We start from the raw sequence: 19900 nt of genomic DNA, 5'->3' as shown, positions 1-19900 counted from the left end.
GCTGCCTCACACCCAGCGGGGACTGAGCCTGGCTTCAGCGGCCAGAGGAGGAAACCGGGAGGGGCCACCACCCACTGGGCCCCGCCCCACCCTCCTGCCTGCTGGGGTGGGACCACTCTCAGCCAGGGCCCCAAGGCCCTGCAGCCCACACCTTCTCTTTCTACCTGTGGTTCCTCCATTCAACCACTCAACCATCACCCCCAGACGCCGGCTAGGCGGGCCCTGTGCTGGGGGTGCTGAGACAGTGCTGGGGTGCAGACCTGGGCCTGCTCTTGGGCAATAGATGGGCCCCTGTAGTCAGGACACAGCCCTCTGGGTGGTCTCCTCCTCCTGCTCCCCAAGGGCCAGCCCACAGCCCCTGACAATCCCCACCAGCCATGTCCTGCTCACCTCACCTGCATCCTCCTCTGGGGATCCTTCCTGCCCTTCCCAGGCCGAGCTGGTTCAGTTCATCCAATGCTTCCTGAGAGCCTGCCTGTCCTAGGGAAAAATGATGCCTCACAGCAGCCACGCAGGGGGCAGGAAGGCTTTGTCAAGGAGGTGATGATGAGAAGGCGTTTGCCAGATGGAGCGAGGTCTAGGGGAGCATGACAGAGGAGGAGCCCAGAGAGTGCTGGGTCAGAGGGCTGGGCTGGGTCCTCAGCTGACGGTTAAGGAGCTTGGACTCTGGCTGAGGGCACCAGGGAACCCTGCAGGGCTTTGAGCAGACAGTGCCATAGTCGGATCTGCGTGATGGCGAGCAACCTCTGGCTGGAGTAGAGGGCACAGCCCGGGAGCGGGAGGGTAGCCGAGGGTCCAAGGACAGATGGCTCGGTCTCCAGATCCTACGCAGGAGGGAGACTCAGATCAACAGATGAACAGACAGACAGACCAAGGCCCAGTGGGCGGCCTGTCCATCCCAACTCCCTTTCCGCAGGGCTGTGTATGTCCTGGTCTGCTTGCCTCTGCGTCTCAGTGAGGTCCCCTCTGTCTGTCTCTCCCGTGTTTGGGTTCCCCCACCTGTCCATCACCCGTGTCTCTCAGATTGAGTCTCAGACACACACACAAGCCCCTTCTGCCTTCCTTGACACCTGCTGCCCCAGCAGAGAGCCTCAGCATGGGCATGGTGGGCCGTACCAGACCCCCAAGCGCTCAGGGCTGGGGGGCACAGAGGTAGAAGCTACTGTCCAGGGCACAGGGCAGAGGCTTGGGCACAGGAGTGGATCTTTAGCAGCTGCAAGGGGGACAGAAATCTTCCAGGCAGAGAGACTGGCAAGGGCAAAGGCAAAGAGAGGTAAGAGGGGAAGCTTACTCTGGGGACAGGCATGGCTACGGCCTCGGGGGGATGCTGGGAAGGCGGGGAGCCTGAGGCTGCACACGTGCTGGGCCTCAAGCGTCAGGCTCCTGGGCAGTGGGGAGCCCCAGGAGCTACGAGTGCAGGGAGAGACTCTCTGAGCTGTGCTTCAGAAGCGACCCTCACTCTGGCTGCTGTGGAGTTGGAGACAGGACACCATGGTCCAGGGCAGGGAACCATCTAGAAGTTGTTTAGGAGGAAAAAGTAGTGCTGTGGAGTGAGGGGAGCAAGGCTGGGCCCCAGGTTTCTGGCTCAGGGGACTCTGAGGACTCACACAGACCCCTGCGTCGGCCGGCCTTGAGGAGCCCTGGCCCACTGCCTCTCTGGCCCCTGCCCACGGGCCAACAGCTCCCTGGCAGGAAGGTGTAGGCGTCAGGGCAGCTGCAAAGGAGAAGTGGGTCTGGGGTGGTGGGTGGGGGTGTGAGTGTGGGTGTGTGGTGAGGGGGTGGGGGGGGCCAGGAGCCTGCAGAGCAGCGGGGGCAGAATCCCCACCCCCTCACTAGTGGTGCTGTTACTACCCGTCACCCTGAGGACCTCAGAGCCCTTACGTGGGACCGGGCACCTCATTTAACCCTCATTCCATTGGGCAGAGCAGACTGAGTCTTGTGGGAACCTGGAGCGAGGAACCTGTCCCTGGGAGAAGGTGGGCCAGTGGGGCCCATCTGGGGTCACTTACACAGGCCTTCGGGGGCACAAGTCAGAGGGGGAGTGTGACTGTCTACCCGGGGCCTCCTAGGTGCCGAACGGGGCACGCACGTGCCCAGGACAAAGCAGGCAACGGCGAGAGGCGTGTGCAGGTGCCTGAGCTGGGACAGACCTTCTCACTCGCAGAAGGAAGGCCTTGAATCGCGACTTCACAGTTAAGAGAAATTTCCCTGACAGACCAGCGGGATAAATGTTAAGTTAAATCCTCAGTGTATTCCTTATTTCGGTTCACATCTCTGAAGTCAAGATTATTAATTTCTTTATTCATGTTTTCTCCATCACTTTTTTAAAAAAATATTTATTTATTTGTCAGAGAGAAAGAGAGAGAACAAGCAGGCAGAGGGGCAGAGGCAGAGGGAGAAGCAGGCTTCCGGCTGAGCAGGGAGCCCACGTGGGACTCGATCCCAGGACCCTGAGATCATGACCTGAGCCAAAGGCAGACGCTTAACCGACTGAGCCACCCAGGCGCCCCATGATTTTAATTTTTTAAAGTAATCTCTGCACCCAATATGGGGCTTGAACTCACAACCAAGAGTTGTGAGTCTCACACTCCACCGACTGAGCCAACCAGGCGCCTGATACTTTTTATTTTAAATATTCTGATATCATCGCCTCAAAGGTCCTGAGTAGAAAAGGGACTTTGTTGCTGAGAAACCCATCTAACGGAATGTCTCTCAGTGTTCTCACGTTTTCGCTCACCGATGAATTGTTTTACAAAGATAATTAAGTTGGGGTCTGTCAGGGAAAAGGGAGTCTCCCATGATCTTTGTCCCTCAAATTCCCCTCAAAATACCCTCCCAATGGCTCCGACACAGGCAGTATTATGACGTCTGGTTGGTTTCCAGATGGCGAAGCAGGGGCTCTGAGGGGCAGAGGGATGACCCAGTGTGTCAGGGGGGCTGGACAGGGTCTGTACCCGGCCCGCTGTGAAGCATGGCCTGCACCCTTCATGCCTCGGGGACGGGGTGGGGCAAGGAGGAAACTCTGCCGCTTGGACAAGCTCGGTGTTACTCGGGGGCAGTCCCCGGGGGACAGAGGGGCCCAGCCCCCCAGGTTTAGATGTGAAAATGCTCGGAGACCCACGGCGCACTCCTTACGTAAAAATTATTTTTACTTGTAATCTGTGAGTAATACCTGAACACATTCTTGTGAAAAAACCCTCAAATACAGAAGTCTGTGAGTAAGAAGGGGCATTTCCCTGCTATCCCCAGAGGGAGCCTGTTCTCCCTTTGGACTTTTTCATCCCATCCCGTTTTGTGCCTTTATTTTTTCTTTCTTTCTTTCTTTTTTAAATTTTTTTTCTTTAAAGATTTTATTTATTTATTTGACAGAGAGAGACAGCGAGAGAGGGAACACAAGCAGGGGGAGTGGGAGAGGGAGAAGCAGGCCTCCCGGTGAGCAGGGAGCCCGACACGGGGCTCCATCCCAGGACCTTGGGATCGTGACCCCAGCGGAAGGCAGACGCTTAATGACTGAGCCACCCAGGCGCCCCCTGTTTTGTGCCTTTAAATTCTCAGTTAAGTGCCTGCAGAAAAGCAGGTTTTATGATTCATAAAAGGGGCCGCACAGTGTGAGCTGTTCCATGGGCTTCCCTGCCCTCCTCAGCCGGGCGGGCTCCCTCCTTGGTCTTTTGTATTTTGTCACAGGAATGGTCAGGGGCCCCAGAGTAGGGAGTCCCTTTGCCTTTCTCCTGTATGTAGCGCTGACACACAGGACACTGCTAGAAAGACCCTCTCCCTGGGGACAGTGGGAAGAATGTGGGGACACTGGGATGCTGAGGGGCAGGAGAGGCAGAGGATCCATACAAAGTCCTTGTGAGGCTGGAGAGCCCCCAGCCCCTTTCTCCTTGACTCCAAGCTCTGCAAGGAGGCAGGCATGCCTTCCATGACGCAGTTCTAAAATCCTTGTCCAGGTTTTCACAGGCCCAGGCTGCCCAGCCTCAAGCCCTCCCCGCCCCCCCCCACGCACATACACACGCACGTACACTCACACGCACAATGCGTGCATGCGCGCACGTGCACACAATCCAGCACACCTCAGGGCTGTGGCCCAGGGCAGCCCAGCAGTTCTCAGAATGGTCCTGGGATGGGGGGACACAGGCCCTCTGTGAGGTCAGAATGGAGAGCCCAGGCCCTTAGCACCTCAGCCACAGGGAGTAGAGTCCCTGCCTCCCCTGGGGCTAAGCCTGCAGGTGGAAGGTGGAAGGCTGTGAGGCTGGGGTGGGGAGGAGGGAGAGCGGGGAGCCTCCCCAGGGGCTGGGGGGACAAGGGCCGCGGGCTCTGGGGCTCCCTGCAGGCTTTTGGCCCTGTACGAATGATGCACAGGCCGACTCCGTGAGCAGACACCTCCCTTCATTCAGCAAATACTTACTGAGACTTACTCTGCACCAGGCACTGTTCTAGGTTCTGGGAAGAGGGCAGGGAGCCACAGAGACAAAATCCAAATGGGGAAACCGTATAGGTGAGGGGCTGAGCAGTGCTGGGGAGAAAAATTCAGGAGGGAAGGGTGTCAGGGAGGGCCCGGGAGTCAGGGCAGGCCTGGTGAGATTTCGGAACAGAGGGATGGAGGCGAGAGTGACCCCCCAGGATGTCTGGGGAGGAGCAGATGAGGCCCAGGGTCTGGGCACAGTAACCAGGAAAATGGCAGTGCCCAGTACCGACTGACCTCCTGCCCAGCCCTGTGCCCTGCATGAGCCCACACCCCTTGCCTCAACCCTGTGGGGGAAATGGCATCGGGATTCCCACTTTACAAAGAGGAAAGCAGGCTCAGGAGGATCAGGGACGAGCCAGGCAGCCCTGAGCTCTCCCACCACACACACATCGGTGGAGTACCCTCCTGGTCAGCAGGTGGAGGGGGAGGTCAGGTGCAGCCCTAGAAAGCCTGCAGCCGGGCGCCTGGGTGGCTCAGTTGGTTGAGCGACTGCCTTCGGCTCAGGTCATGATCCTGGAGTCCCGGGATCGAGTCCCGCATCGGGCTCCCCGCTCGGCGGGGAGTCTGCTTCTCCCTCTGACCCTCTTCCCTCTCGTGCTCTCTGTCTCTCATTCTCTCTCTCAAATAAATAAATAAAATCTTAAAAAAAAAAAAAAGCAAGTCTGCAGCCAAACATAGGGTGACCAGGTGCGGGGAGCCCCCTGGCCGTGTAGGGCCATTATGCAGCCAGACCAGGCATCCACCCAGTGTTAGCTCCCGGGGCCCCCAGATGCCTTTGGCTTTCCTCCTGATGGAAGAGGGTGGCCCCAAGGAAGGCTGCCTCCTGGCCTCCTGTCCAGGTCAGGGCACTGGGACTCCCCACCCTCTCTCCCTCCCAGAGTTGGTCCTCAGCAGCCCTCAGTCCAGAGGCCACACTCAGGTGGGACTCAGATGTGGGCAGGTCCTGACAACCCACCACATTGTCCCCACTCTCCACACCTCCACCCCTTAAGTCTCCAGGTGTCTATGAGAAGTCTTTCCACACTGATTGTCTGCTGTACCCTTATGGCCCCAGGGGAGACGGAGGGAAGGAGGGTAAGCCAGCAGGTGCCCTGTGGAGAGGGCCCCTTTCTGCCGGAGTCCCATCCAGTAGGCCTGGCCCAGCAGCAGCTGTGTGAGGGGAGGGGCAAGCTGGGGCAGGCCTTTATCTCAAGAACTCCCTAACACTCCACCCTGCCCACCACCCCCTGGGCACAAGCAGCCAGCCCTGTCCGGGCAGGGCATACACGGGGCACGCACAGTGTCAGACTCTTTGGTTTCTCTGAGACTTACGAGAACCTCAAGAGGCTGTGGGGACAGGAAGACAGGAAGTGAGCTGCCCCAGGTCACACTGCAGGTTGGCCACAGACCCCAAGTCAGTGAGATTCAAAGGCTGGGTCCTTTCCCACTGCATCACTTCCCCTCTGTGACCAGGTCGTCCTGTCGGAGCCCCAGCCTGAGGCTGCCCCTGCCTCGTTCACTGAGGGGTGAAGGAGACACGGCTGCCATGCTGCTGAGCCCCGTCCTCCCTGGGAAGGCTCTGCTTCCTTGGCCAGGGTGGGAAATAGCATTAGATCGGGGCCAGGACACACAGGCCCAGGCCATCTCCTACGAAGAACGTGAGCTCCCTGGGGTGCGCCCAAGGAACAAAGGAACCTGTGACTTGAACAGCCTTGCCCCTCTGAGAGCCCCGGATACCTCATCCGCACGGCGGGGCCCAAACCCCTCTCTTTCCTCCGTGTACTCAGACAGCATGGACCCGGCAGCTCCCAGGTCCAATAGAAAAGCATCTCCTGCAGGAGCCTCAGGCCGCCCACCCATTCAGACTGGCAGCCCACTCTCTGTCACTGCCTCCAATGTGACCATCTTGTGACCAAGGCCAGCCTGAGAGTTCTGACATTTGCTTAAAGCTTTATGTTTAAAATAATGGCTTCCTGGGGCTCCTGAGTGGCTCAGTTGGTTAAGCGTCTGCCTTCATGATCTCGGGGTCCTGGGATCGAGCCCCGAGTCGGGCTCCCTGCGCAGCGGGGGCTCTGCTTCTCCCTCTGCCTCTCCCCCTGCTTATGCTCTCTCTGTCAAATAAATAAAATCTTTAAAAATAAATAAATAAAATAAAATAATGGCTTCTCCTTCTCAGTCCTGAGACCAGCTGGGGAGAAAGGCATTCATTAGCCTGATCTCATCCTACAGACAAGGAAACTGAGGCTCGTGGAGGATAAAGTGACCTGCCTAAGGTCATGAGATCCGTAAGAAGCCAAGCACAGCCTCTCCCAGCTCCCTCCACCCCACCACAGCACCAAGCACCCATTCCAGGCACCACTGGGGCATAAAGACTGGTCTTCCATTACTTCCCTTGATGGAACTGCCTCCCAGCGTCCCTGGCCTCCAGACTGTGCAGAGCAGCCGCTCCGCCTGGCCGGGGGCACAGGCCTGGGAGGGCTGCTGACTGTTGTTCAGCGCTGCTCAGCTGTGCTGTGAGGCAGACGCGGCCTCTCGGTTCCTGGGCCCCTGCCAAGCTCGCTGGAGTTGGCAGCCGTGACAGCACCGAGTCCCCCCGGCACTTGGAAGGCTCTCAGATCCTCGGCTGGAGTGTAATGCCACTTCTCTTGTTAAATGGCACCAGGTGGCAAAGAAAACATGGCACAGGGACCAGAGAGAGAAGTGTGCCCCGTGCCGGCTGGGGGGAGGCCAGGGGGATGGGGAGACCCCGGGTCTCCAACGAAGTGCCGTGCCCAGCGGAGGCAGGCAGGCTGTGTCCAGGCTGCCTTGCTCTTCTGCTTGGATACCTGCTCCATCAGCTCCCAGAGACCTACCCTACTTGCACCCCCTCTCCACACTGCCCTACAAAGCCCCACCTTCTCTGGCCCAGGCTACTGAGGAGCTGAGACAAGGCTGGTTCCTAGGGGGCACCGGGCCTCTGCCGATCTTGCCCATCCCCTCAGAGACCAACACACACTTCTACTTCTCACCTCGGCCTCTTCCTTCAACCCTGGACGCAGCAACCTCACCACGGGAGCTGGGCTCCCTTCCCCAGCGCCGAGGAGCCCCACATCTGCAGTCATATTCTCCCTGGCTCGGGCAGTGCTCCCACCCTGCTCCTCGCCCTCTCCTCCCCCAGGCCTGCCCCTGTCCTGAGGCGCGGACCCCAGCACATGGGAGCGGCTCCTTGAGACTGCCCTTCCTGACGGCTGCTTTCTCAGTCAGGGCCTGCCCAGCAGAAGCACGAGAACATTTGTCCAACCATTAGGCACCTAAGAAAACGACTGGAGGGAAGAGCAGAGGGGGGTCTGGAGGCGGCCCCCCATTAGCTGTGTGACGTGGACCCACCTCTGGCCGCTGCAGTCCTGGCTCCTCGAGCGGAAGTAGGGAAACAGTATCAACCTCGCAGGTCCACCGGGACAGGGGTGGGGGTGGCACAGGAGCGGCTGGTGAGGAGACTAAAGTGTGCAGTGCCCTGCTGCGTCGCGGACACGGGGGACCTCAACTGGAATCTTCGCAGCTGAGGTGCTCGGTGGGCCCCGTGGGGCGGCCTCCAACCAGCCAGGTGTCTGGCTGCCGGAACTTACTGAGCACTAGGGGTGCGGCGCTGGGCCAGGCTCGGGCAGGAGCCCCCGGAAAGGAGAAAGGCAGGCCCCGCCCTCATGAGTTTCAAGTGGCCCCACCTCATGGGGAGCATGGGCTCCGGCTGTGATGGCAAAGTCGAAGCGGAGGCCCCGCGGGGCCGGCCCTGCCCCGGGCACCAGGCAGGGCCCGGCACTAGCGGGGTGGGGGGCAGCGTCATGGTCCAAGGGAGCCCAGGCCCGGCTCTCCTCCTGAGGTCCCGTCCACCAGCCCCCGTGTGCCCAGCTGGCTGACCGGATTCCTGGACTCCAACCCTGGCACTTCTGCAAATCCTCATTAGACCCAGAGGAGACGGGGAGCCACAGTCACGGCGCAAGCCCTGGCCGCCAAGCCGGGAGCCAGCCCTCCAGACAGCCTCTCACATAATTCCCACAAATATATCAATTCATAAACAGTGTAATTCCTGGGTTTGCACCAGCTTTTGAACCTAGCTCCGTGGGATTTCACACGAGTGACCGTTCACTGAGCGCTTAGCTGGTACCAGGCAAGGTCTTACTGCAAAGGATCATGGGATACACGGAATACAAGTGGAGGGAGAAATACAGCTGCGGGCTTGTCATTTCATTCAGTCCTTGCAATGCAGCAAGGACACTAGAACGATCTCCATTACACACCTGGGAAACTGAGGCTCTATGAGGCCACAGCAGGCTCTGTAAGGATGGCAAGGCTAGGATGTGGGGTCAGATTGGGTCGCAGAGTCCAAGCTCCCCTGCCCGACCCTAACTGTCCGGAGTCAGTGTCCTCATCTGCACAGTCAAGGTGGTGGAGGAGACCAGGGGTTTTCAAACTTATTTTTGAGCCATGGACGCTTTGTTCAAGCGAAGCCTGAGGTGGAGAGGGAGCCCGGCAGGTGGATGAAGAGCATGGCGGGGAGGGGGCTGCATTCCCACCAGCGGGGCTCCGAGTCTGGGCCGTGCGGGGAACCGACCGCTGACCCAGAGCCCGGCAGGCAACAGCGGAAGTCCCCCGCGCCAGGCACCGGGCCGTGGGGAGGGCCAGCTCGGGGGGCCGGCGGCTCTCACACGTCCTCCAGGGCGGGGTTCTCAGAGCTCCTCAGCAGGGACAGCAGGTTCAGGGCTGAGACACCAGGCACGTGGCCCGCGCAGATCTGCAGCATGCGCACCAGGCGCTGGGCCACCGTGGCTCGAAAGCCTTCCACCTGCAGAGGGAGAGCGGAGGACAGGGGTGAGGCGAATCCGGGCCAGAGCAGCTGCACAGGCTGCCAAAGGGGGGCCGGATTCGGACACCACTGCCCATCACGGCCAGGCCCCTGTCCGCAGCACTCCTCACCCAGCAGCTTCCAACTGCTCCGGCTTACAGAGCCTTCAAACGCCCTCCAGGGACACCACAGGCGACGGCCCCTCCTCCAGAGGAAACAAAGCTTAGCAAGCGGGGCTGGTGAAGTAGGCGAAGTGTCTAGTGGCCGCCCAGCTGGGATCTGAACCAGAGCTAGTTCCAACCGATGCCCAGGAGGCAGAAGCTCCAAAGGCTCCTTACCTGGGAGCGAGGAAGACACTCCCAGGCGTGGAAAAGAGGAGTGGACCCAGAGTGGCCCTCATGGGGACAGGGAGGTGCCATCAACAGAGTTCCTTTAGCAGGGCTTTCGAAGGCAGGGACCCAGAGGCGCCGTGGGGTGGGGTCAGGTAGGGCGAGCAACTCTGACCCCGGGGCCTGGCGCCACGTCGGTGCCTGGTGAAGGACAAACGATGCTCGATGCTCGGTTGCCCTTCCCTGACAACGGCCGCCTTAGGAGCGTCTCGTGCTCCCCTTGCTCCTCCTCTAACTGAGGAAGCGGGCCTCACCGTCCGACCAGTCACCTCAACTATTCCAAATCCAGAGGCGGCTGTCATTCTCACCGAGTCTCCTCTCAGCAGACCCTGGTCTGCCACAGCACCCCCCCCCCCCCCCGAATGCTTCCCACCTGCCCCCCGCCCCCGGGAGGCCACACCCCCCCCACCTCCTCCCACCTCACAGGCTGCTCCCTCCTGTCACACATCTAAGTTCTAAGTGCTGCCCCCGCCCACAGCCTTGGCCTTTGCAGGGCTTCTCCCCACACACTCCCTGGAGACCTCATCCAGTTCCGTGATCTAAAACCATCTCACTGCCTACGATGCCCAAATTACATCTCCAGACCCTCCCTCTGAACATCAGACGCACATATGCGGCTCCCTACCCGAGACACCCTGATCTTATTAGCATGTCCCCAGTGGAGTCCCTGAGGGTCCTCCCAACCCGTCCCCCCTGCAGTCGCCCCATCTCAGCCAAAGGCAGCTCCATCCTAACAGCGGCTCAGCTGAAAACTCCAGGGCCGCCCTGAGCCTCCCTTCTCCCATGTCTCACACCCAGGCCACCTGCACAGTCGGTGGGCTCCACCCTGGAAAAGCCCCAGTACTGCAGACGGTCCTGCCTCCCTCTTCTCTGAACACCATGGAGCCCAGGCCACTTCTAACTCTTCCAGAAACAGCCCCCCCCATTTCCCCATTTCTGCCCCCGCTTCCCTTCTACATACTCTCCTCCCAACAGCTGGAGGGATCCATTTAGACCCGCATCACATAAATAGAAAAGAAAAATAAATAAAGCCCAGGTCAGGCCACATCCCTCCCTGCCCCCGCACCCTCCCTGTGGCTCCCGGTTTACTCAGCCAAAAGCCACCGCCCTCACTGAGGCCCACAAGGCCCCCCTGCTCTGGCGACGCGGTGACTGGCGCATCCACCACTACTCTGCCCTGTGTTTGCTGCGCTCGGGCCCGAGGCCTCTCTGGGGGACCCTGGACACACCAGGCAGGCCCCACACGACAGGCCTTGGCGCTTGCTGTTCCTTCGGCCTCATGTGCTCCTTCCAGGGCCTGCCCTCCTCCCGTCTTCAGGTCTTCCAAGGTCTCATTAACAGTCACTCCCAACAAGCCCGCTAAACTGTAACCGCTTTACCACCTGACCCACCACATCCTCACTTTCTAACACGTCGCACCCTTGACTTCTTTACTTTGTTCCCTCCACGACAACAGAGCTGGGATTTTTTTCTTCTTCTTTCACTCTTTTGTTCTATGCTGCGTCCCTAGTGCCTAAACAGTGCTTGGCACACTGGACCTAAGAAGTCTTTGTTGCCGAAATCCTCTCCCTCTGAGTTCTGTGGCTTTGCCCCCCGAAATATACCTCCGAGCTGGCTGTTGCTGCTCGCACCTAGGCTCCCCGGCTGGCCTCCTGCAGCAGCCTCGACCCCCAAGCCTCGTCCCTGGCCGGGCCTCCTCCAATCCGGAGATGTGGCCCCAAACCCAAGTCTGAGCACATCAGGCTGCTCCCGTCACCTGCAGGAATGACTTCATCCTACCACCAGGCTTCTAGGTCTCCGCAAGTCCTTCTGCTGTGGCACGCCGCACCTGCTGGTCTAGCTCACCCGATTCCGAGGGGGCAGGTGCAATGCCTGGCTCATTTGTGTGCTCGGGAACGGCACAGGGCCCTGTCAGCGGCGCTCGGAAATACAGTCACTGCGCCAATCCCCCAGCTTCTCGAATGTGTTTCTTCATGTGTAAAAGGGGGCTGAAAATTCCTGCCCTGCAAGGCTTTAAAATACAGCGAGGCTCAAACTCAGGTATGTGGAGTGTGCCCTGCAAAGGACAGCACAGGGACGAGGAGTGATGACTGTCCAAACGCCGGGTGCTTCGTCTGAGGGCAGGCCAGCTGCTGCCTGCAAACAGACAGGGGGCCACAGGCCTTTTCCTGGGCGCTCAGGCTCCCGAGACCCGGACCTGGTGTGGCCTGCCACCTACTGGCCACAAGGAGGACTGCACCACACAGGGCCAAGTAGGGGGCACCGCAGCAGGAACCACCGAAGGTTTGAGGTACCTGAGCTGTGGAGCAAAGATTAGGATTCCCCTTTGGAGATAAGGAGATGAAGGCTGCATGTAGGGGAAGCGACTTGTTCAAAGCTACACAGTCAGCAGACTAGGAAGGGCAGGGGACAGCTGTTTGCAAACCCGCGGGCTCTGCCGCTAACTTACTAGCTGTGTGACTGAGCAAGCAGGTCTTGGGTTTCTGGGGTACGTGGTGAGAAAAGCCTGGACGGGAAGGCAATTCGGGAGTGCCCCAGGCCTCAGTGTCCTATCTGACATCAGAGTGCTGACTAAAATAGTCATCAAATACGAAGAACGAGTTTGTGACAGAGTAGGGTGTGCATCTTTATTGATGCACTGAATAAGGAGAGCTGCCCATCCCCTTACGAGATGGAAACATCTGCCATTTCTGCTGGTAAAACAGCCCTAGCCCCTGCTAGTACTACCTACATCTCTTGCCTTTATTCATAATGCTAAATTTCACATAGAGTTTAGTGGGAAAGAAAGAATTATTTTCCTCTTGCACAAGTTCACAGATCCCCCGAATTCTAGCCTCAGTCCAGAGGTGTCCACAGACCCATGACTAAGAACCCCAGGTCTCGGTGGTGATAACGGACAGGGTGCTGACTCAGCTCTCTCTGCATGACATCACTTGGCCTTTGGGAACAGATGCAAGACCCAGAACAGAGCAGAAATGAACCTCAAACCCAATAAATAGACCCCAAAACTAACTGAGCAGGTCTGGTACGTGTGTGGGGCGGCCCAGGCCCTGGGAGCCCTCTGAAGACCACCCAGAGGAAGCAGCTGCTGGGCACTTTTAGCAAAAAGTCAGGATTCATACTGCAGAAAGAGAAGCTGAAGAGCAAAATGTATCAGCAAAATAGAAATCCGCTCTGCTGTGCTCATAATTAGGATCACCACTGAGAAACGCCAACAGAAGCGAGTTGGGGCAGAACCGACACCATACACATCCCTCCAACCCTCTACCCACCCACTCCCCCGCCATCCCTGCTGCCTGCCGGATGCCGTGCCCCAGGCTGGGACTGGACCAGGCCTGCAGTCCAGGGGCATAAGGGGGACAGTGGGCATTCTGACGGCTGGGGGACATGAGCGGCCCTGGTTAATGAAACAGACAAGATGCCTGGTGTCACAGCATTTCCAGCCCAGCAGGAGAGTGCGATATTAATGAGGACCCACCCATACACACACAAGACTTAGTTATGAGAGAAAACAAAGCAAGAGAAAAAGCAAGGCACAAGCTCTACCACCTGGCATCTAAGAGGTGCTCGGGCTGAACGCGTATCACTGCCCTGCTTTACATCTGTGCACCCTGATGCTTAGGGTGACTGCTGCACCCAAGGTACAGCCCGTGAGCAGACAAGCCAGGGTTCAAATCACGATCCTGTGTCTTCACATCAGGACCCCCTTGCTCGGGCACGCAACGACCCTCCGAGAAGCGTTCTCGACACACCCACGGCGTGCTGACGGCCCCTTCCCTGTGCCCACGCGATCCGTGTCCTCACCTCCAGGTCACAGAAGAGCAGAGGGCTCCGGTAGGTGCGGGCCAGCCTCACGACGGTGTTCCAGTGAATGCTGCAGTGGCCCTCCCGCCCAGCTGCGGAGAAACCGTGAGGGCCACGGGCTGGAATGTCTGCCTTCGCAGCTGGGAGCCAGGAAACACTGGGAAAACTCATTCACTACCCGTCTCAGTTGCTTACTGGTCAGTGGGGTGACCATCCTGTTCAACCTGCTTTTCATCAAATTAGAACATAAAGCTGGAAGGCCCCGGAGAGAGTGCTATATAAAAACACGAGTTTCCTCATCTCGTGTTGAGGATGGGATGAGGATGGGAATGGCCCCCAGTATTATAGAGATTCAATTAATTAATCTACAGGAATGACCTGGGATTCCTTATTCATCAATGCTTATTGAGAATAATCTGTGCCAGGCCCTCCCCCCTTCAGGAGTTCACGGTTCAGCTGGGTGGGGGCAGAGAGCTCAGACACACCACCCATGTAGGAGGAAGGGTGGGGAGTCTATGGGATGGACTCCTTGGCGCCCGGACTGCAGGGCTGGTCAGGGAGGTGTCCCCCACGAGACGGGAAATAGGGGTTAGCTAGGCAAAGAGAAGAGCATTCAAGAGAAGCTGTAGGATATGATCATTAAGGGCCTGGACTCCGGAGGTATGAATATTGGCTCCACCACTTTTAGCGGTGGGCCTCGGGCAGGTTACTTAACCACACGGGTAGTTTCCTCAGCTACACAACCTAACAGTATGTGCCTCAAAGGGTTGTGTGTAGTGAAGATGAAGTGATACAGAAACGAAGCACTTTTGGAACAATGTCTGGTATACAGTGAGTGCTCAGGAAAGGCGAGCTACTGCTATTTCTGCTGTTAAATATGACAAAGTCTCCGGAACAGCAGGACTTGTTGAGAACTATAAGCCGAACCAAAGAACGGGAGAGTGACAGGAGACAAGCCCAGACAGGAAGGTGGAAGGCCAAAATCGTGTCTTCACGGGAGTTGGGATTTTACTCTGAAAGCCACAGGGAGTCACCGGGTAACTCTCCGCAACTATCTCAGCAGAATGATCTGCTCAGATCTGCTTTCGGAGAGACGGCCAACAGGTCAGATCCTGAAGCTCACGTTCTTTCCGTCCCCCCAGGGTGGCCTCAGTGAGGAGTCTACACAGTGCCAGGCACACAGCACCCGCGGCGGGGGCCAAGCAGGGATGCACTTACCGCCCGTGATGAGGAAGCCCACCTTCCCCAGGAAGAAGGTGGCGTCCACGTGGTGCAGCGACTCCTCCACGTTCCGGAGGCTGGTGCGAGAGGACAAACCAGAGGACAGACCTTACCACCGAGAAGGCAGAAGGCCTCCCTCATCCCAGAGAGGCCGGGGAAGGAGATGTAAGAGGAAACACCACGGGGCGCCTGGGTGGCTCAGAGGGTTAAGTGTCTGCCTTCGGCTCAGGTCATGATCCCAGGGTTCTGGGATCGAGTCCCGCATCGGGTTCCCTGCTAGGCGGGAAGCCTGCTTCTCCCTCTGCCTCTCTCTCTCTCTCTCTGACTCTCATGAATAAATAAACATTTAAAAAAAAAAAAGAGGAAACACCACTAGGGGAGTATTTTTGCTCTTTTCATTTTGTTCAAGGACTTTTAATTACAAAGTGACTCAAGCCAGTAGAACAATCCAACAGTAAATATGGACGCATTCAGTAAAAAGTAAGTCTCCCTCTCCAGCATCAACCTTCCGTCTCAATATCCTGGAGGTTACTGCTGCCCACCGTTTGGGGTATAATGCCATTTGCATATGCATATGAATTTCTCATATGCAAATACAGGCAGTGATATGTATAAGCATGTAGTTGGGTTTGGTTGGGTTCGACCTGTTACATTCTTTGGAATGATCACCTGGTATCACGATCTATTTTCTAAGTGATGGACACTTACACGGTCTCCAATTTTTCACCATTACAAAGAATGCCGCATGAACATTCTTTTCCTTGTATTCTCACACATGTGGGCAAATGTTTCTGTAGGAAAGATGCTAGATGCAGAATGGCTGGGTCACAATGTATGTCTTTCTAAAATGTAACTAGGTAGGGGCACCTGGGTGGCTCAGTGAGTTGAGCGTCTGACTCTTGACTCTTGGTTTCGGCTCAGGTCATGATCTCAGGGTCCTGAGATAGAGCCCCGTGTTGGGGCTTGAGATTCTCCCTCTCCTTCTGCCTCTGCCCACCCCGACTTGTGCATGTGCACGCACGCTCTCTCTCTAAAAAAAAAAAAGTACCTAGATATCACAAAATTGCTTTCCAATAAGGTGACAGTATTTACAGTCATATCAAGTATATGAAAACAGTCTTTTCCTCTAGGAAAAGGGCACTTTGACCTTGTGGGTCAAGGGTTTCATTCACTGGTGTCCAACGAGTGATGAAATCTGTTGTCTCCTGGCCGAAACGCCAACTTGGTCAGGTGAACCAAGCCAAGGTTTCAGCTGAAAGAGCAAGGCCTGAGACAAACGGTAAGGACGGCTCTCTGCCCCTAAGTATGACTGTAGAGCAGAATCTCCCCAGAGACCAGTCAGTGTCCCTTTTGAACAGAGAGGTCTCACCCAAAGAGCAACAGATCTGCTGAGTTAGGACCTCTAGCAATCATGGCAGATCTCAGGCCTTTCTCTGCCCCACCATGGGCTCCAATCACTGCCCACCTGTTCCAGCTGGCTGGGCAGCAGGTTTGGATTTGATCCTGCTGCTGGGTGTGTCTGGTAGCTCTATGTCCCTGGTTCTAGGTGTTTCCACCAGCCTTCCCTTAACCCCCACATGACTGGGTGTCTGCCTTGGTTTCTGTGCTGGATGCTGCACCCTGCCTAACCTCAGTCAGCCATCCCCCAAGAGGGAGAGAGCAGACCTTCCTCTGTACTCCCCAGGTTGGCTGCAGTCCTGTCCCCCAGGGCAGCCAGCACCACAGGGAGGCCAGGCCGGGCCCCCAACATCACCACCACTCATTCTCCCCTGGCTAAAGCCCCACACTGCACTGGGCTCCTGAGCCTGGACTGGCCTTCACCGTCCTGCACACACATTACGCTCCTCCTGCCTGTTACGTTAAACTTCTTCATCTGGAACCTTCTTCTGACTCCCATTTTTACCAGGCTAGCTCGACCTGGTCACCTCCAGCAGAAAGTCTACCCTGCCCCAAGTCCTGAGAGTCAGAGGTCTTGTTGGGGCTCTCATAGCCCAACATATTCTTCTTTTATAGTATGCCAGATACTGTACTCGTCTGTTCAGGAATCTAGCTTCCTCTCCCAGTGGGTTGGGAACACCTTGGGGACAGGGGTCTGGGCCTGCCATCAGGGATACAGAGAAGGCTGCAGAAAGCTTTAGATAATTGACTGATGCCACTGCTGGAGTTAATTAGTGTCTTTATTTTTTATTTTTTTAAATATATTTATTTGAGAGAGACAGCAAGCACATAGCGGGGAGGAACAGAGGGAGAAGGGGAGAGAATCTCAAGCAGATTCCGTGCTGAGTGTGGAGCTTGACGTGGAGCTCAATCCCAGGACCCTGAGATCATGACCTGAGCCGAAATCAAGTCTGATGCTTTAACCGACTGAGCCACCCAGGTGCCCCTTTATCAGTGTCTTTAAAATATCATGCACTTGCGGGGTGCCTGGGTGGCTCAGTCGTTAAGTGTCTGCCTTTGGCTCAGGTCATGATCCCAGGGTCCTGAGATCGAGCCCCGCATCGGGCTCCCTGCTCAGCTGGAAGCCTGCTTGTCCCTCTCCCACTCCCCCTGCTTGTGTTCCTTCTTTCACTGTGTCCCTCTCTGTCAAATAAATAAATAAAATCTTTAAAAAAAACTATCATGCGCTTGCCCCATCCTCAGCCTCTGTGCTAACCCCAGGCAGCCTCTCCCTGTGTCCTCTCCTTCCATCACAAGTGAGGTCACCATCCCCGTGCACCCCTAAGCCAGGTCTAGCTGAGCCCTGACAGCCCCTAATCTCTGGCTCTCACCTGTACTTGCTGTGAAGGTTGACCACGAACACGATCAGGTCAATTCGGGGCCGATTCACATTGGAGGGCAGGGGGAGGGACCTTGCCAGGTGGCTGAAAAATGAGAAATTGCAGGATAAAGATATACATACCCACATCACAGTGAACTTTCACATGCTGCCCTCCATGGGGTATGAGGCTGTCAAGGGCTCCTCGCCTATTCCCCGGAGGCTCTTGTGGGCTAGACTCCTCAGGTGAGCATAGGGACAGGGCAGAGCTGGTCCTATCTAGACTGACTCCTTCTGCCAGAAAGGAGCTCCGTTTGGGAACCACCTTGGCAAGAGGGAGTTCGGGATATAAGGTGGCATGGGGCTAGCCAGCTACACTGCATGGTGGGAGGGAGATCAGGCTCAGAAGTGGGGTGTTAGACTGTGAAGATTAGGGGTTAAGGCTGAACCCCTTTGGAGGGTGATGGAAGTAGGCTCAAATCTCAGGTCTGCCAATTATCAGCTATGTGACCTTGGGTAAGTCACCCTCATCACTCCCGTCTGAACTTGTTCCCTCATCAGAGTCTTTCAAATGCTGTAACGGGGTTTATTCTCGTAGTGAGGGGTATTTCTGATTCCCATGGAGGAACACCCTGTAGACTGGGATCCTTCTCCTTCAACATGAGCCTCTGGAGCTTATCTATCAGGGAGAATGACACCCACATATATCCAGTCACCTGATTCCCACCAGCAGCTGTTTCTACTCTCCATCAGGTAGAAAAAGAAAAACAGAATACTACTTCTTTAGTCAACTTTTCTTGACTAAAAAGTATCTGGGGGGTATCTGAACACTCCTCTGTGCCAAGCACTGCTCAAACCACCTGGGATTCAGTAGTGAAAAAAGTCAAAGTCCCTGACCTCAAGGGGCTGACCTGGGGGTCCATGGGGGTGGCAGACCGGAAACAAGTAAACAGGTGAACAAGGACATTTCCTGTGGTGACAAGTGCTGCAGGAAAACAGAAGTGTGTGACAGACAGTGATGGAGGATCCCTTATCTGGGGACGGATCACGCCTCGCGGGCCTGGCCCCACCTGCGCCCGCCTCTCTGGCAGCTCTTCCGCTCGCCCTCCCGGGCAGCCCACAGTTCAGGCCACCGCAGAGCGATCGGACACTCCCAGCCTCGGCTACTTACACCTTCAGCTCCGAGGCGCAGTCCTCCTTGAGCATCGAGTCGGCCAGCTGCTGCAGAAGAGCATCTTCCGTGCCCACCAGCTGCCCAGGGAGAGAAGGCGGCCTACTGATGTCTGGGCACAGCAGTCCCGCCGGAAGGCCTGGGGATCAGGCCACAGACCGAACAGCGCGCGACTCCCAGGATTCCCGCTCGCGCGCGCAGGGCGCCCTTTACCGAGAGAGAGCTCCGCCAGGCACGGGTTGAGGGCCCAGGCTGCAGCCGCTCCGGTCCTGTCCGCACAGCACTTCTAACCTCCCGGTACACTCCCTCGGGCGGCCGGACCAGCGACCCCGGGAAGCACATTACCGGCCCCGCGCTGAACTCAGCCTCCCGGGACCCAGCCCAGTCTCCCCGCCCAGCAGCCCTACCAATCACAAGCGGGGAAAGAGCCCGCCGCGCACCTATTGGTGGGGGCGTCCTTCAGCCTCAGAGGGAGGCTACTTCGATTGGTTCAGAGTGTGGCTCTCCCGCCCACCACACCCCGGCCCAAAAAGCGCGCTCCAGAACCTGAGAGAGCGCAGAGGAGCGGGCAGCGGAGGCGCAGCCAAGGAAGGAAGGCGAGCGGGGAAGCGGAGCAGCTGACGCCTACCAAGATGGTGGCCGTGTTCAGGCCAGGCTGCTTGTCCAGCGGCCGCAACACCGACATCCCAGCCACTGGCAGAACCGCCACTCCGCAGCGCGCGCAGATCTTTCAAACCGCGCAGAGGCCCGCCCTTAAGTTAGCGACCGAGGGCCACGTGACCATAATCTGGGCGGGGCTTCGCGGGACGGGGTGGAGCCCTCTTAAAGGAACCCCTACCTCCTTTTTTGAGAGGGGAGTTCCAGCTCTGGCCACAGGCTCTTTTTTTTTTTTTTTTTTTAAAGAAAGAGACACAGCGAGAGCGGGAACACAAGCAGGGGGAGTGGGAGAGGGAGAAGCAGGCTCCGATGTGGAGCTTCATGCGCGGCTCGATCACAGGACCCTGAGATCATGACCTGAGCCCAAGGCAGATGCTTAACTACGGAGCCACCCAGAGTCATCCTTTTTAAAACAGAACAAAAAATAAATAAATAAAACAGAACCTGATCAAACCCCACCGACAGTTCCCACCCCATTCAGAGTACATTGCAAATGCCTTACATGGACTTTGTGGCTCTATGCGTTCTGATCCCTGACAATCTCCCCAACCTCATCTTCTGCTCTTCTCCCTCTTTCACTCTTCTGGTCACACGGCCACTAGGCTGTTCTTCAGATATTCCAAGTATCCTCCTACTT

General features: G+C 57.1%; 1 protein-coding gene across 5 annotated transcripts; it reads right to left on the bottom strand.

Annotated features, from left to right (window-relative positions):
* Window positions 1–8493: 8493 nt before the first annotated feature.
* Window positions 8494–19307, bottom strand: CENPM (centromere protein M). 5 transcript variants are annotated; one of them, XM_021687741.1, is made up of 6 exons: window positions 19235–19307; window positions 18607–18686; window positions 17449–17541; window positions 14678–14757; window positions 13460–13551; window positions 8494–9266 (listed from the first exon to the last, which is right to left on the bottom strand). In XM_021687741.1, the coding sequence occupies exons 1-6, from the start codon at window positions 19289–19291 to the stop codon at window positions 9126–9128; spliced, it is 543 nt and encodes a 180-aa protein (XP_021543416.1). In that variant the 5' UTR covers window positions 19292–19307; the 3' UTR covers window positions 8494–9125. The 5 variants fall into 5 exon arrangements, with proteins under 5 accessions (XP_021543416.1, XP_021543415.1, XP_021543418.1 ...); XM_021687740.1 differs by lacking the exon at window positions 19235–19307 and adding an exon at window positions 18820–18971; XM_021687743.1 differs by lacking the exon at window positions 13460–13551.
* Between the last annotated feature and the right edge of the window lie 593 nt (window positions 19308–19900).

The sequence above is a fragment of the Neomonachus schauinslandi genome, chromosome 5 (assembly GCF_002201575.2).
Source record: "Neomonachus schauinslandi chromosome 5, ASM220157v2, whole genome shotgun sequence".
Lineage (NCBI taxonomy): Eukaryota > Metazoa > Chordata > Mammalia > Carnivora > Phocidae > Neomonachus > Neomonachus schauinslandi.
Note: the sequence above shows the minus strand (reverse complement) of the source record. Positions and strands in the feature narration are given on the sequence as shown.